General features: G+C 45.9%; 1 protein-coding gene across 1 annotated transcript in view; it reads right to left on the bottom strand.

Moving 5' to 3' along the window:
• Nucleotides 1-10,303, bottom strand: part of fam171a2a (family with sequence similarity 171 member A2a) — a 353,443-nt gene extending 343,140 nt beyond the window's left edge. The window contains exon 1 of the mRNA XM_070864504.1: nucleotides 10,140-10,303. Coding sequence (XP_070720605.1) covers nucleotides 10,140-10,230 — 91 coding nt within the window. The 5' untranslated portion in view covers nucleotides 10,231-10,303. The remainder of the gene's footprint in view (nucleotides 1-10,139) is intronic.
• Between the last annotated feature and the right edge of the window lie 7,686 nt (nucleotides 10,304-17,989).

The following is a 17,989-nucleotide window of genomic DNA, read 5'->3' as shown; positions in this document are numbered from 1 at the left end:
CGGAGTGGGAAATAGGAAGTTTTAGTTGTGTTGTGCATATGTGGTCGGGAGCTCATTTCAGGGTCAAATATGACACCAAGGTGGCGAACAGTCTGGTTCAGCCTCAGACAGATGTTAGGGAGAGGGATGGAGTCAGTGGCCAGGGAACGAAGTTTGTGGCGGGGACCAAAGACAATGGCTTTGGTCTTCCCAATATTTAATTGGAGAAAATTTCTACTCATCCAGTCTGACTGGATGTCAGACAAGCAGTCTGACAAAGTGAGACTGAGGAGAGTCGAGAGAAGTGGTGGTGAGGTAGAGCTGGGTGTTATCAGCATACATGTGGAAACGGACGCCGTGTTTTCAGATGATGTCACCAAGGGGCAGCATATAGATGAGAAATAAGAGGGGGGCAAGGATAGATACTCGGGGGGGCACCAGAGGGAACGTATTTGCCAGTGAGACTAATGGTAAACATGACATTGCAAGAGATTAAAAAATATATAATGACATTTAAGAAGAAAAATAGGGGGTGGGAAAAAGAGTTAATTGAAAAGTAATTTAGAGAGGATAAAACCTCCAGTCCGAATAAATTGTCTCCACTCATATTAAATGCTTCATATTAAAAGAAGTTAGGGAAGAGATAGCAGAGGCACTATTACACATATATATAAATGTATTAGAAAAGGAAATATTCCCAGAGGACTGGCAAACAGTTGTATCTACTGTGGCTCAGTGGGTAGCACCCTCGTCTGTGAATCAGAGGTTGTAAGTCATGTCCCACTCTAGGGACTTGAGCACATAATCTAGGCTGACACTCCCAGTGCAGTGATGAGGGAATGCTGCAGTGTCAGAGGTGCTGTCTTTTGAGTGAGCCGTTAAACCGAGGCCCCGTCTGCTCTCTCTGGGTTTGATAGGGTAAACATAGAGCGGATGTTTTCACTAGTGGAGGAGCTGAAACCTAGAAGTCATAAAATGAAAGATAGTAACCAATAAATCCAAAAGGGAATTGATGAGGGGGAAAGGAATAGAAGAATATGAAGAGGGGTGGGAGGAGGCTCGTGTGGAGCATAGACCAATTGAATGGCTTGCTGTAGACTCTATGTAACAATGGAATTTGTATTGGTTTACGGTTGAATATTCTGCTCTGTAGAACAGTTCACATTTTTCCCACTTGACACAATTGGATTACATAACTACACTGTTAACTTTAGAGAAAGACGGAAGATGAGGCAGAGGTCCAGGTGACCTACTGCTGAAGATGCAATACTGATCAGGCTTTGTTGCATCTTGCATGGCAAATGGACTCTGGACACTTCTGTTTATACATGTATCACCAAGACCAACAATTTAGAGGCATCTCAGATGCTAGTTATGAGAAGATCTTGAACATGGGTCTGTTGTAGTACTGTGCTTTGATGTATAGTAGTTATAAATTAAAAAAATGTGCATGCAAAACTAGCTGTGATGCTAATTACAGTTTCCAGAGTGCAGTGGGACTTAAGACAGCAAAGTTCAACATCAAATTTATTCTAATACGATCTTACATGTGTAGTATAAAGGACAGACAGACAGACTTGGCTTGACATAGTGCCTTTCACGCCCTTAGGACATCCCAAAACACTTTACAACCAATGAACTATTTTTGAAGTGTAGTCACCTCTATAATGTAGGAAACGCGACAGCCAATTTACACTCAGTAAGGAAATAATCTGACCAGATCATCTGGATTAGGTGTTGGTTGAGATATAAATGTTGGTCGGGACATCAGGAGAGCTCCCCTGCTCTTCTTCGAGTAGTCCTGTGGGATCTTTTACATCTACTCAAGAGAGCAGATGGGGCCTCGGTTTAACATCGCATTTAAAAGACGGCACCTCCGACAATGCAGTACTCTCTCAGCACTGCACTGGAGTGTCAGCCTGGATTATATGCTCAAGTCTCTGGAGTGGGACTTGAACCCAATCTTCTGACTCAGAGGTAGGAGTGCTGCCCACTGAGCCACAGCTGACACTAAGAGGATGTCTGATGAAGGGTCATCGATCTGAAACATTAACTCTGCTTCCTCTCCACAGATGCTGCCTGACCCTCTGAGATTTCCAGCATTTTCTGGTTTTATACTAAGAGGATGTGATTTGTTCAGGAAAGATTTCTACGTTGATGCAGAATTTTTGACATGGGTATAGTAATTGATGGGTGTGTAGTGATCTCAAAAGTCAGTCATTACAACAGAGGTGCTTCCTTTTTAATTGTTCTCACCCAGCTTTTTTTGCATGGGCAGAAAAGGAGTGCCAGTAATTCTGTGCGCTGGGGATGGTGCACGTGTGTCAACTATTCAATACGAGACGTGGCATGGTATTGGATGGGTCAGACATACTGCAACCTCAACAAACTGGGCTCACCAATTCTAACATAGGATTACATCGGCTATAGAGCACAGAAACAGGCCATTCAACCCAATCAGTCCTTGCCGGCAATTATGCTCCACTCGAGCTTCCTCCAGTCGTTCCTCATCTAACTCAATCAGCATAATCCTCTATTCCCTTCTCTCTCATACACTTCTCTCTCATAAAACAGATTATCTGGTCAGATTATTGCTCTTTCTGGGTCCTTGCTGTGTGCAAATTGGCTTTCGCGTTTCCTACATTATAGAGGTGACTACACTTCAAAAGATACTTCATTGGCTGTAAAGCGCCTTGAGACGTCCGGTGGTCTTGAAAGGCGCTATAGAAATGCAAGTCTTTCTTTTTTATCTAACTCGCCCCTTAAATGCATCTATACTATTTGCTTCAATCCCACTCCCTGTGGTAGCGAATTCCACATTCTCACCACTCTCTGGGTAAAGAAGTTTCTTCTGAATTTCCTATTAGATTTCTTGGTGTCTATCTTATATTGATGGCATCTGGTTTTGCTCTTCTCCACAAGTGGAAACATTCCCTCTGTATCCTTCTATCAAAACCTTTCATAATTTTAATGACCTCCATTAGGTCAACCCCTCAGTCTTCTTTGTTCAAGAGAGGAGAGACCCAGCCTGTTCATCTTTTCCTGATAGGTGTACTCTTGCATTTCTCTTCTAATTCCATTCATGCTGTTGTTTAAAATTGGGTGGGGGGAGGGGAGAAGAAAACTCCGCCCTGAACTTTAAAAGGGACATCAGGTCAGTATGCACCGAACTACTACTTTTCACAAGCACAAATGTCTTGTTGTCTTTTATCCAGGGATCACACGATCAACAGCTGAATGTAAATCATGCATATCAGATGATATATTTGCATAATCCTTTGCATAATCCAAACTGCTGAGCCTTTGCTGAATGGCAGACTGCTTTTTAAATAAATCTTGGCTGGAAGTGTGAAGCAACGCACCGGTTAGATTTCCGCTCTGCGATTTCTTTAAAGGGTAACTACAGCCGTCAGTTTAATTTTTAATTGCAGGAGTCAAGTGCAATTATTTTAGTTTCTTTGGTGAGATTTCTGATTACTTGACGACAGGCAGCTGTATAAAAGTAGGCCTTCCCCCTGGAACTGAGCTACACACTTCAAAATAAGGTTCCAGATTCAATCTCCGATCAATACTACATTAGCGGATCTCCGGGAGAACCGAGTTCAGTACAACTGCGTTCACGGGATGGGGGAGGATAGGAACAACAACAACAGCTAGTATTTATATAGCACCTTTAAAGTAGTGAAACGACTCAAGGTGCTTCGCAGGAGTGTTATGAGATAAAACAATTTGACACGAGCCGCACAAATAGAAATTAGCACAGGTGGCCAAAAGCTTGGCCAAAGAAGTAGGTTTTAAGGAGCGTCTTGAAGGAGCAAAGAAAGGCAGAGAGGTTTAGGCAGGGAGTTCCAGAGCTTGGGGCCCAGGCAACAGAAGGCACGGCCACCAATGGTTGAGCGATTATAAACAGGAGGAGGCCATTCAGCCAGTCGAGCCTGTTCTGCCATTCAATGAGATCATGGATGGTCTGCGATCTAACTGTACCCGCCTTTGGCCCATATCCCTTTGTGCGTCTGTTTCTTCTCTCGTGTGACGTGCCCTATTTCCGGGTCACTGTCTTCCTTCCTCCCTTGACTGGAATGTTTTATCAAAAATCCATGATATCTGCGCACACTGTCTGTGTGATTTATTGTACAGTGCTGCTTCATGGCTCTCACGGGCATAGGAACAAAAGCAGGAGTAGGCCACTCAGCCCCTTGAGCCTGTTTCGCCATTCAATCAGATCACGGCTGATCTGCGACCTAACTCCATATGTTTGAATTAGATCGCCTCTCATTCTTCTAAACTCTAGGGAATTTAGGCCTAGTTTACTCAACCTCAACTCATAGGTCAATCCCCTCAACCCAATTGCTTGCCCGGCTACGTCAGAGTCAACTACATTTCTGTGGGACTGGCGTCACATATAGAACACTCGGTAAGCACATAGAAACATAGAAAATAGGTGCAGGAGTAGGCCATTCGGCCCTTCTAGCCTGCACCGCCATTCAATGAGTTAATGGCTGAACATTCAACTTCAGTACCCCATTCCTGCTTTCTCGCCATACCCCTTGATCTCCCTAGTAGTAAGGACCTCATCTAACTCCTTTTTGAATATATTTAGTGAATTGGCCTCAACAACTTTCTGTGGTAGAGAATTCCACAGGTTCACCACTCACAGGGTGAAGAAGTTCCTCCGCATCTCGGTCCTAAATGGCTTACCCCTTATCCTTAGACTGTGTCCCCTGGTTCTGGACTTCCCCAACATTGGGAACATTCTTCCTGCATCTAACCTGTCTAACCCCGTCAGAATGTTAAATGTTTCTATGAGGTCTCCTCTCATTCTTCTGAACTCCAGTGAATACAAGCCCAGTTGATCCAGTCTTTCTTGATAGGTCAGTCCCGCCATCCCGGGAATCAGTCTGGTGAACCTTCGCTGCACTCCCTCAATAGCAAGAATGTCCTTCCTCAGGTTAGGAGACCAAAACTGTACACAATATTCCAGGTGTGGCCTCACCAATGCCCTGTACAACTGTAGCAACACCTCCCTGCCCCTGTACTCAAATCTCCTTGCTATGAAGGCCAACATGCCATTTGCTTTCTTAACCGCCTGCTGCACCTGCATGCCAACCTTCAATGACTGATGTACCATGACACCCAGGTCTCTTTGCACCTCCCCTTTTCCTAATCTGTCACCATTCAGATAATAGTCTGTCTCTCTGTTTTTACCACCAAAGTGGATAACCTCACATTTATCCACATTATACTTCATCTGCCATGCATTTGCCCACTCACCTAACCTATCCAAGTCGCTCTGCAGCCTCACAGCATCCTCCTCGCAGCTCACACTGCCACCCAACTTAGTGTCTTCCGCAAATTTGGAGATACTACATTTAATCCCCTCATCTAAATCATTAATGTACAGTGTAAACAGCTGGGGCCCCAGCAAGAACCTTGCGGTACCCCACTAGTCACTGCCTGCCATTCTGAAAAGTACCCATTTACTCCTACTCTTTGCTTCCTGTCTGACAACCAGTTCTCAATCCATGTCAGCACACTACCCCCAATCCCATGTGCTCTAACTTTGCACATCAATCTCTTGTGTGGGACCTTGTCGAACGCCTTCTGAAAGTCCAAATATACCACATCAACTGGTTCTCCCTTGTCCACTCTACTGGAAACATCCTCAAAAAATTCCAGAAGATTTGTCAAGCATGATTTCCCTTTCACAAATCCATGCTGACTTGGACCTATCATGTCACCTCTTTCCAAATGCACTGCTATGACATCCTTAATAATTGATTCCATCATTTTACCCACTACCGATGTCAGGCTGACCGGTCTATAATTCCCTGTTTTCTCTCTCCCTCCTTTTTTAAAAAGTGGGGTTACATTGGCTACCCTCCACTCTATAGGAACTGATCCAGAGTCAATGGAATGTTGGAAAATGACTGTCAATGCATCCACTATTTCCAAGGCCACCTCCTTAAGTACTCTGGGATGCAGTCCATCAGGTCCTGGGGATTTATCGGCCTTCAATCCCATCAATTTCCCCAACACAATTTCCCAGCTAATAAGGATTTCCCTCAGTTCCTCCTCCTTACTAGACCCCCCGACCCCTTTTATAACCGGAAGGTTGTTTGTGTCCTCCTTCGTGAATACCGAACCAAAGTACTTGTTCAATTGGTCGGCCATTTCTTTGTTCCCCGTTATGACTTCCCCTGATTCTGACTGCAGGGGACCTACGTTTGTCTTTACTAACCTTTTTCTCTTTACATATCTATAGAAAGTTTTGCAATCCGTCTTAATGTTCCCTGCAAGCTTCTTCTCGTACTCCATTTTCCCTGCCCTAATCAAACCCTTTGTCCTCCTCTGCTGAGTTCTAAATTTCTCCCAGTCCCCAGGTTCGCTGTTATTTCTGGCCAATTTGTATGCCACTTCCTTGGCTTTAATACTATCCCTGATTTCCCTTGATAGCCACGGTTGAGCCACCTTCCCTTTTTTATTTTTATGCCAGACAGGAATGTATAATGCACAGCAGGTTTCCTTCCACAAAAGACATAAGAGAACCAGTTCGGTTTTCATGACAATCCGACAACTTCATGATACCAATGGTTGCTGTTGATGTTTCTGCCATTCCCATTTACACCTCTTCCAGACTCATCTTTTGTTTCTTTACTTGTCCCATTACCATCTCCTTTCGCTTTGTACCATCATCCCTTTTGTCATTTAATCACTCTTGCCTTCCACCCTATCACAGACCTTCCCTTTTGTTCTTTCCCTCTTTCCCTGCCTCTGCACCTGCTTAAAATCTGTAACATCTCTTAACTTTTTCCAGTTCGGACGAAAGGTCATCAGCCCAAAAAGTTAACTCTGTTTCTCTCTTCTCAGATGCTGCCTAGCCTGTTGCATATTCCCTGCCTTTTCTATTTCTATTTCAGATTTCCAGCATCCACAGCATTTTGCTTTTGGAACTTCACAATACCAGTTTATTTCCAGATCCATTATTTTTTTTATGAACTGAATTTCAATTCTTGAACGGCCCTTGGCGGGATTTGAACTCTACAGATTATTAGTCTCGGCCTCTGGATTATTGGTCCAGTAACACCATTACAAGGCTCAATGGATGTCGGGATGATTCCACAAGAGAGTCTGGCTGTGGTCCCAAAGTTCAAACTAACCTATGACCGCCCAAGCTCATGAAACGAGCACTTGGGGCAAGATAGCCAAGTGTGCCGGCCACCCACACAACTAGCTCTCAACAGAAGCAGAGCATTCAGAACAGGACGGGGGATACCCATGAGCGTGTGGTTGGAGGGGGGGGGGGGGGGGTGGTGAAGGGATTTAACACTATAATGCTAAGGATAAAAGATCGCCCCCTTCTCATTTCCCACTGCAGATGCTTTTTAGATCTACCAAAATACTAATAATTACCCTGTCAGCACTGCTACTGAAAGAAAGCACTGGGGCACAGCTATGCCTCTTTCCGCTGTGAATCCTCAAACAGCAACGATCCAGTCTCACATAAACTACCTGGGGAGGCGTCAGGCAGAGATGGGGACACTTTCTCTCCTCCCCGCCAAGGGAAGGGAAGCTCTCGCTCCTCACCTCCACCTCAGCGGCGCTTTTGACTGAAGCTTGTGACCAAGGGCCATGCAATTGGTCAGGAAAAGGGGGCATGACCTGGGGAAATGGAGGGGCCTAGCTAGAGTGGATAGGACGGACCTAATTCTCTTCGCAGAAGGGTCAACAACCAGGAGGCATCGATTTAAAGTAATTGGTTGGAGGTTTAGAGGGAATTTGAGGGGAAATGTCTTCACCTAGAGGGTGGTGGGGGTCTGGAACTCACTGCCTGAAAGGGTGGTAGAGGCAAAAACCCTCACCACATTTAAAAAGTACCTGGATGTGCACTTGAAGTATCGTAACCTACAAGGCTACGGACCAAGAGCTGGAAAGTGGGATTAGGCTGGGTGGCTCTTTGTCGGCCGGTGCGGACACGATGGGCCGAAATAGCCTCCTTCCATGCTGTAACTTTCTATGATGAAGACAGGTCACAAAATTGAGAAATCAGGGCTGGGGAGGAAGAGGGAGGAAATAATTTTCAAAGCAGCTTAAGCTAGGATTTCAATCGTCATTGGCTAGAACCCTTCCTTAATGACATTACGTCAATTGTAGAGAAGAGCAAGGATTATAAAAATGTATCTAAGATTTTAAAAAACATATCCTGCACTGATTTTTATGTTCTCATCCGACAAATTAATCCACAGGAAAACACAACCAATTTAACACCACTGATGCCAATCCTCTTCCTCCCTTTCTAATTTTAAGGTAGCCCATGATATTTGGGGCCAATTCAAAATGGTCTCTGTCAGTGTTCGAGGTCAGTCAAATACTACTAACTCATCATCATAGGCAGTCCCTCGAAATGAGGATGACTTGTTTCCACGCCGAAAAGGGATGAGTTCACAGGTGTTTCAATGATATTCCAGGTCCTGAACTACATGTTGAAGAGTGGAAGATGCCTGTGCGTGGATTTTTTTAATGTACGGTGGCCGTTGCACACCAGCCACCTCACGGGCTTGACAGAGCTAGGTCTTGGTCCAGTGGCAAGGATTGACCAAGACAACTGGAGACCAGCTCTGCTGCACGGACCTAGTGCGCACACGTATCGCAGTGTGAGCTGGCCCGTGCTGCCCCTGGGCCCTCGCCTCTTCTGGGCCCTGAAGTCACGCCTCTCCTGGGCCTCCCGATCACGTCCCCCTACAATCTCTCACCGCTCCTTCGCCCTGACTTCGCCGCTCCTGCTGTACCTGCCCGCATTGCAGTCAGCCGTCGCCCTCCCTGCAGTGGTATGCCGCCGCACGCTGTTCCTTCTAATGGCCCCAGTCTGCTAACTAGAAGGGGTGCTAAAGACGTTTTTTTTCCAACTGAAATGACCAAGGGTCATTGGACCCTCTTCCCCCAAGACTGGACAATGCTGCCTGGGTTCACTCCATCACTCCATCATTCCACTGACCTTTCCTCACTGAATGCTAGAACTGCATCAGCTGTGGCTCAGTGGGTAGCACTCTCACCTCTGAGTCAGAAGGTTGTGGGTTCAAGTCCTCCTCCAGGAACTTGAGCACCTAAATCTAGGCTGACACTCCCAGTGCAGTATTGAGGGAGTGCTGCACTGTTGGAGGTGCCGTCTTTCAGATGAGATGTTAAACTAAGGCCCCGTCTGCTCTCAAGTGGATGCCAAAAAAGCCCGGGGCCATTATTTCGAAAAAGAACAGGGGAGTTCGTCCTGGGCCAATATTTATCCCTCAGTCAACATCACAAAAACAGATTATCTGGTCATTATCACATTGCTGTTTGTGGCTGCTGTGTTTCCCACATTACAACAGCGACTATACTTCATTGGCTGTAAAGTGCTTTGAGACGTCAAGAGTGGTCGTGAAAGGCGCTATATAAATGCAAGTCTTTCTTAGTTTTTAATGTTCCAGGGTTAAATGCTAAGAGGGATAGCACACTGCAAAAAACCCATCTTGCACTTGCAAACACACATACATGCAGCTTAATGGGTTTGACTAAATTGTAAACACACACACGTACAGAAAGCCAGCCGCTTGTTACACCCTGCTGACAATACCAACAGGATCGCCTTTGCTGAAACCCACACGCCCTTGTCGATTTCAGCTGATGGGAACTCCCCGAAACCCCTCAGCGCAGTTTCATCTCCCCATGACCAAAAATAAAGAGATGGGGGGGGGGGGGGCGGTGGAAGAGGGGAAAGACCTTCAAAAGAACATCAGCAACCTAACACACATCCCCTTTCCCGCTTGGTTGAATTAATGGCACCCGCGATGCAACAGCATTGCCTCTCCAACCCTCCCTCTATCATTGTTCATCGCCACACGGATTCCCAGTCGGTGATTTGCGCCATTCGTACCCCCCTCCCTTGCCGCTGGGGACTGCCCACAAAAGAGTTGTTATTGCAGTGAAAATGAATGTGATGTGCATGCAGTTTGGTTTCTTTCCTTCTGATCCCCACACCCTCTCCTCTCCTCTCCTCTCTCGTTGTCTGATCCACATTGGGAAACTGGAAACCCCAGCAATGCAAAAGCTGGAAAGGGGAGAGCCATGTCAGCACTCCTCCCTCTCTCTCTCCAGTCCTTGTTGAATATGCATCTTGCTGTACTTACCCTGCACCATCGGAAGCGGCAGCGTCTTGGCCAGGGATCGCCAACCCAGCAAGCACAGGAGCGTGAATCTAAAAGCCGCAAGAGGTGGCATTATCACAGGGACATTATCACTGGATCCGTCTCTCAGAACTCAGCCAGCCATCCACATTCTCTCCCCCCACCCCCCACCCCCCCCCGCAACACGCCGCCGAGGCTGCTGCTCCCGAACCCTCCTGCTCCTGTTCCTTCTCCCCTCTTCCTCCCTCTCCGCATCCAGCTCACAAATCGCGTAATGGGTTTGTTTTAGTGTCTTGAGAGGGAGGAGGAGAAGTGATCCTTTCCCTCAGCGCCATCCTCTGTCCCACTCTGGCATAGCGGCGACCAGCCAGTTGTCCTTAAAAAGGAAATGCTTTTTTTCTGATGGAATCACCGAATGGTTACAGCACAGAAGACCATTCGGCCCCTCGAGCAAGTGCCAGCTCTCTGTAAGGGCACCTCAGCTAGTCCCACTCCCCCGCCCTTTCCCCCTAGCCCTGCATTTTTTTCCCCTTCAGATACTTATCCAATTCCCTTTTGAAAGCCGCGATTGAGTCTGCCTCCACCATTCTCTCAGGCCGTGCATTCCAGATCCTAACCTCTGGCTGCATAAAAACAGTTTTTCCTCGTGTCGCCTTTAGTTCTTCTGCCAATCGCCTTAAACCTGGTGTCCTCTGGTTCTCGATCCTTCCGTCAATGGGAACAGCTTCTCCCTATCTACTCTGTCCAGACCCCTCATGATTTTGAACACCTCCACCAAGGAGAACAACCCCAGCTTCTCCAGTATCTATCCACGTAACTGAAGTCCCTCATCCCGGGAATCATTCCGGTAAATCTTTTCTGCACCCTCTCCAAGGCCTTCAAATCCTTCCTAAAGTGCGATGCCCAGAATTGGACACAATACTCCAGTTAAGGCTGAACAATTGTTTTATAAAGGTTCATCATAACTGGCTAGGATAGATTGGCGAATGATACTGAAGGGGTTGACTGTGGATGGGCAATGGCAGATATTTAGAGACCGCATGGATGAACTACAACAATTGTACATTCCTGTCTGTCGTAAAAATAAAAAAGGGAAGGTGGCTCAACCGTGCCTATCAAGGGAAATCAGGGATAGCATTAAAGCCAAGGAAGTGGCATACAAATTGGCCAGAAATAGCAGCGAACCCGGGGACTGGGAGAAATTTAGAACTCAGCAGAGGAGGACAAAGGGTTTGATTAGGGCAGGGAAAATGGAGTACGAGAAGAAGCTTGCAGGGAACATTAAGACGGATTGCAAAAGTTTCTATAGATATGTAAAGAGAAAAAGGTTAGTAAAGACAAACGTAGGTCCCCTGCAGTCAGAATCAGGGGAAGTCATAACGGGGAACAAAGAAATGGCCGACCAATTGAACAAGTACTTTGGTTCGGTATTCACTGAGGAGGACACAAACAACCTTCCGGATATAAAAGGGGTCGGAGGGTCTAGTAAGGAGGAGGAACTGAGGGAAATCCTTATTAGTTGGGAAATTGTGTTGGGGAAATTGATGGGATTGAAGGCCGATAAATCCCCAGGGCCTGATGGACTGCATCCCAGAGTACTTAAGGAGGTGGCCTTGGAAATAGTGGATGCATTGACAGTCATTTTCCAACATTCCATTGACTCTGGATCAGTTCCTATGGAGTGGAGGGTAGCCAATGTAACCCCACTTTTTAAAAAAGGAGGGAGAGAGAAAACAGGGAATTATAGACCGGTCAGCCTGACATCGGTAGTGGGTAAAATGATGGAATCAATTATTAAGGATGTCATAGCAGTGCATTTGGAAAGAGGTAATATGATAGGTCCAAGTCAGCATGGATTTGTGAAAGGGAAATCATGCTTGACAAATCTTCTGGAATTTTTTGAGGATGTTTCCAGTAGAGTGGACAAGGGAGAACCAGTTGATGTGGTATATTTGGACTTTCAGAAGGCGTTCGACAAGGTCCCACACAAGAGATTAATGTGCAAAGTTAAAGCACATGGGATTGGGGGTAGTGTGCTGACATGGATTGAGAACTGGTTGTCAGACAGGAAGCAAAGAGTAGGAGTAAATGGAGACTTTTCAGAATGGCAGGCAGTGACTAGTGGGGTACCGCAAGGTTCTGTGCTGGGGCCCCAGCTGTTTACACTGTACATTAATGATTTAGACGAGGGGATTAAATGTAGTATCTCCAAATTTGCGGATGACACTAAGTTGGGTGGCAGTGTGAGCTGCAAGGAGGATTCTATGAGGCTGCAGAGCGACTTGGATAGGTTAGGTGAGTGGGCAAATGCATGGCAGATGAAGTATAATGTGGATAAATGTGAGGTTATCCACTTTGGTGGTAAAAACAGAGAGACAGACTATTATCTGAATGGTGACAGATTAGGAAAAGGGGAGGTGCAAAGAGACCTGGGTGTCATGGTACATCAGTCATTGAAGGTTGGCATGCAGGTACAGCAGGCGGTTAAGAAAGCAAATGGCATGTTGGCCTTTGTAGCGAGGGGATTTGAGTACAGGGGCAGGGAGGTGTTGCTACAGTTGTACAGGGCCTTGGTGAGGCCACACCTGGAGTATTGTGTACAGTTTTGGTCTCCTAACCTGAGGAAGGACATTCTTGCTATTGAGGGAGTGCAGCGAAGGTTCACCAGACTGATTCCCGGGATGGCGGGACTGACCTATCAAGAAAGACTGGATCAACTGGGCTTGTATTCACTGGAGTTCAGAAGAATGAGAGGGGACCTCATAGAAACGTTTAGAATTCTGACGGGGTTAGACAGGTTAGATGCAGGAAGAATGTTCCCAATGTTGGGGAAGTCCAGAACCAGGGGACACAGTCTAAGGATAAGGGGGAAGCCATTTAGGACCGAGATGAGGAGGAATTTCTTCACCCAGAGAGTGGTGAACCTGTGGAATTCTCTACCACAGAAAGTTGTTGAGGCCAATTCACTAAATATATTCAAAAAGGAGTTAGATGAAGTCCTTACTACCAGGGGAATCAAGGGGTATGGTGAGAAAGCAGGAATGGGGTACTGAAGTTGCATGTTCAGCCATGAACTCATTGAATGGCGGTGCAGGCTAGAAGGGCCGAATGGCCTACTCCTGCACCTATTTTCTATGTTTCTATGTTTCTATGTTCCTTGCTTTTGTACTCTGTCTCTATTTATGAAGCCCAGGATGCCGTAAGCTTTTTAAACTGCTCCCTCAAACTGCCCTGCCACCTTCAGCGATTTGTGCACACATACCCCCAGGTCTCTCTGTTCCTGCACCCCCGTTAGGATTGTACCCTTTAGTTTATATTGCCTTCCTCGTTCTTCATCTTATTTTGATGTATAATACAATGCTACAGGTCTGCAGCACGGCTAAATGTCTAAAGTGTCAAATTAAAATGATGTCATTTTAGTGGGACGCACCTTGAATATGTTACAAAGAGCAAATCTTCCCCAATCATACGCACACAAATTTTATTTTTCGATGTCAGCTGTGGCTCAGTGGGCAGCACCCTTGCCTCTGGGTCAGATGGTTATGGGTTCAAGTCCCACGCCAGAAACCGAAACACAAAATCTAGGCTGACAATCCACCTCAGTACTGGGAGGGTATCAGAGATGCCACCTTTCGGATGAAATGTTAAACCGAGTCCCTTTCAGGTGGATGTAAAAGATCTCACAACACTATTTCAAAGATTTATCCTTCAACCAACATCACAAACCAAACAGATGATCTGGTTATTATCATGTTGCCATTTGTGATAATGACCAGACAATCATTTTTTTAAATTCTACGTTACAACATTGACTACACTTCAAAAAGTATTTCATTGGTTGTAAAGCGCTTTGGGACATCCAGTGGTTGTGAAAGGTGCTATATAAATGCGGTCTTTTACTTTTTTGTTTCTGGGAGCTTGCTATGCACAATTTGGCTGCTATGTTTCGTACATTACAATAGTGACTACACTTCAAAAGTACTTCATTGGCTGTGAAGTGCTCGGACATCCTGACGTCATGAAAGGCACTCTAGAAATGCAAGTGCTTTTTCACACGAAGCAATAGATATGTCAGGCAGATTCTCAATGAAAATAGTTGGTGCCTGTTAATTCCTCAAAAAGGAGTTGCATACATGTGTGGTTGGAGTGAGATTGGAGACCACTGGAATAGATATTGATTAAGGTGATCAGGTACCCAGCAACAACTTGTATTTATATAGCATCTTTAACATAGTAAAACACCCCAAGGCGCTTCACAGCAGGGTTCTAAGACAAGAAATTTGAGCTAATGAGAAGAAATTAGGACAGGTAACCAAAAGCTTGGTCAAAGAGGTAGGTTTTAAGGAGCATCTTGAAGGGGGAAAGAGAGGTAGAGAGGCAGAGAGGTTTAGGCAGGGAGTCTCAAAGCTTAGGGCTTAGGCAACAGAAGGCATGGCCACCAATGGTTGAGTGATTATAATCAGGGATGCTCATGAAGGCAGAATTATAGGAGCGCAGATATCTCGGAGGGTTGTAGGGCTGAAGGAGATTAAAGTGATAGAGGAGGGGGGGGAGGGTGCGCCATGGAGGGATTTGAAAACAAGGATGAGAATTTTGACATCAAGGCGTTGCTTAACCAGGAGCCAATGTAGGTCAGTGAGCACAGAGGTGATGGGTGAACGGGACTTGATGATGGCTAGGTTACAGGCAGCTGAGTTTTGGATGACCTCAAGTTTACGTAGGGTAGAATGTGGGAGGCCAGCCAGGAATGCGTTGGAATAGTCGAGTCTAGAGGTAACGAAGGCATGGATTAGGGTTTCAGCAGCGAATGCGCTGAGGCAAGGGGCATAGACGGGCGATGTCATGGAAGTGGCAATAGGTGGTCTTAGGATATGTGGTCGAAAGCTCATTTCAGGGTCAAGTATGACACCAAGGTTGCGAATAGTGTGGTTCGGCCTCGGACAGATGTTCGGGAGAGGGATGGAGTCAGTGGCTGGGGAACGGAGTTTGTGGCGGGGTCCGAAAACAATGGCTTTGGTCTTCCCAATATTTAATTGGAGAAAATTAGATGTACCTGGGGCTGGGGTAGCAGGGAGTAGAGCAGGCCAAGGTGAAAAGTGGAAATGTAGGAAAGGACAAATATTCAGCAGTTTTGCTTGAATTCCTTAGAGAATCACGGAGTGTTTCTACAGAACCTTCAGGGGACTAATAGGTCAGGTTCGAGCCCATGATAGTATGAATTGTGCACAGTTTGTGTGAGGGAGTGGGGCGGGGGGGGCGGTGCATAGATGGGCTGAACTTCTTTCATTCTTATTTCCTTATTTGAAATCGTGATACTAACATAAGCCCTTCTAAAGTGAGTCTATGTGGTCACACCCTTTCCTAAAACCATGGCTCCAATATTCATAGGAACAGGTGGAGTGATTTAGCGAGGGAATTCCCGAGCGTGGGCTCCAGACTGGTAATAATGAGGCAAAAGTAGGAGGAGATGAACGAGAGGCTGGAGTCAGAGGTTGGGAGAAAGTTGGGAGAAGGGATTGTAGGACTGGAGGAGGTTACAGAGAAATGGAGAGACAAGGCCGTGAAAGGATTTAAAGGATGAGAATTTTACATTTCAGGCAATGGGGGCAGGGGGGAGGGGGGGGAGGGGGGAGGTGGGGAAGCCAGGAACAAACAACGGTCAGCGCTGAGTGGAATTTGATGCTGGGTAGACTATGAGCAACAGACCTTTAGGTGAGCTGAAGTTTATGGAGGGCGGAGAATGGAAGGCTGACCCTGGCCTCAGCAGTGTGCGCACATATATATTTTCCAACAAGGAGTCACTATCTTGCCAGCCATCGGGAATGGGAAAGCTAGTTTATTTCACCCATATGTCAGCTATGGCTCAGTGGATACAACACTTACCTCTGTGTCAGAAAGCTTGTGGGTTCAAATCCCACACCAGGGACCTGAGTGCATAAATCTAGGCTGACATTCCAAAGCAGTCCTGAGTGAGAGCTGCACTGTCAGAGGTGTCACATGTTAAACTGAGGCCCTGGTTGCTCTCTTTCAGGTGGACGTAAAAGGTCCTATGGCACTATTTTGAAGAAGTGCATGGGAGTGATCCCTAGTGTCCTGGCCAATATTTATCCCTCAATCAACGTAAACGCAGATGATCTAGTCATTATCACATTGCTATTTGTGGGAGCTTGCTGTGCGCACATTACAACAGTGACTACACGCCATAATCTATAAAGCGCTTTGAGTGGTCGTGAAAGGCACTCTATAAATGCAAGTCTTTCTTTTCATTCCTATTCATTGAAGCACGGATACTAACTGTCGTGCCCAACTGACATCAGATAACTCAGCATAGACCATTCAGATGCTGTTGAGAGATTGAGTAGATGCAGGGAGGATGTTTCCCCTGGCTGGGGAGTCGAGAACCAGGGGTCACAGTATCAGAATAAGGGGTCAGCCATTTAGGACTGAGATGAGGAAATTTCTTAACCTAGATGGTTGTGGAGGTTCAGTCTTTGAGTATATTCAAAGAAAAAAAGACTTGCATTTATATAGTGCCTTTCACAACCACTGAAGATCTCAAAGCGCTTTACAGCCAATGAAGTACTTTTGGAGTGTAGTCACTGTTGTAATGTGGGAAACGCAGCAGCCAATTCGCGCACAGCAAGCTCCCACAAACAGCAATGTGAAAATGACCAGATCATTTGTTTTTTTGTTACGTTGATTGAGAGATAAATATTGGCCAGGACACCGGGGATAACTCCCCTGCTCTTCTTCAAAATAGTGCCATGGGATCTTTTACGTTCACCTGAGAGGGCAGACGGGACATGGGTTTAACATGTCATCCAAAAGATGACACCTCCGACAGTGCAGCACTCCTTCAGTACCGCACTGGAGTGTCAGCCTAGAATATTTGTGCCTGAGTACCTGGAGTGGGACTTGAACTCACAACCTTGTGATGCAGAGAGGAGTGTACTACCCACTAAGCCACAGCTGACACTCTCAATGTTCAAGACAGAGATCGATAGATTTTTGAATATTAAGGGAATCAAGGGATATGGGGATAGTGCAGGAAGGTGGAGTTGAGGTAGAAGATCAGCCATTGAATGGCGGAGCAAGCTCGAGGGGCCAAATGCTTTTAATTCTAATGTTCTTATTCTACTGTAAAAATGAACAAATGGAGTAACAGAACATCATCTGAAAGCACTTCTAAAAGTTATAGGCTTGACATTTCTGAATTTGTGAAAAGCATACTGCCAATCAGGGCACACCTGCAGTGAAGGGCTTTTCACATTCCTGGAGCTGCTATGAAAGCAAGTAACCTTTACAAATTTAGAAGAGGCCAAGGATCAGGTACAACGAGCAGTGGAAAATAGCTGAAGGGAAGCAACACAAAAGGCTATGAAAATTGGACGATATTTTTGAAGGGCGAGGAGAGCTCCATAGTATGCAAACAAGACACAAAGAAAATATCCCGGTGCACCACATCCAACAAATTACTACTCATGGTTGTTATATAGGCATCATTGGAGGTTCAAGCACACACAATAGATGCTGCACCCGCAGACCTGATGATATTCCTGCAACATTAGAAAAGAACGACTTACATTTATATAGCGCCTTTCACGACCACCGGATGTCTCAAAGCGCTTTACAGCCAATGAAGTTAGGGGTGGGAGGGATGGTAGCATTGTTCATCAGGGAAAAAAAGTCCAAAATATATCGACTCTGTGGATCTTGAACTTATTTAGCATTCATCTTTTAACAAGCTCAACTGACCTTTCTATGCAACTTTTTCCAAGTTTTTGTAACACCTGCGCAGCAAGAGTGCTCCAAATACAGACCGTTTATCTCCTGCGGATTTCATTGCAATCCTT

This window comes from Pristiophorus japonicus, chromosome 21 (assembly GCF_044704955.1).
Source record: "Pristiophorus japonicus isolate sPriJap1 chromosome 21, sPriJap1.hap1, whole genome shotgun sequence".
In the NCBI taxonomy this organism is placed as follows: domain Eukaryota; kingdom Metazoa; phylum Chordata; class Chondrichthyes; family Pristiophoridae; genus Pristiophorus; species Pristiophorus japonicus.
This window is presented reverse-complemented; position numbering and strand designations above follow the sequence as displayed.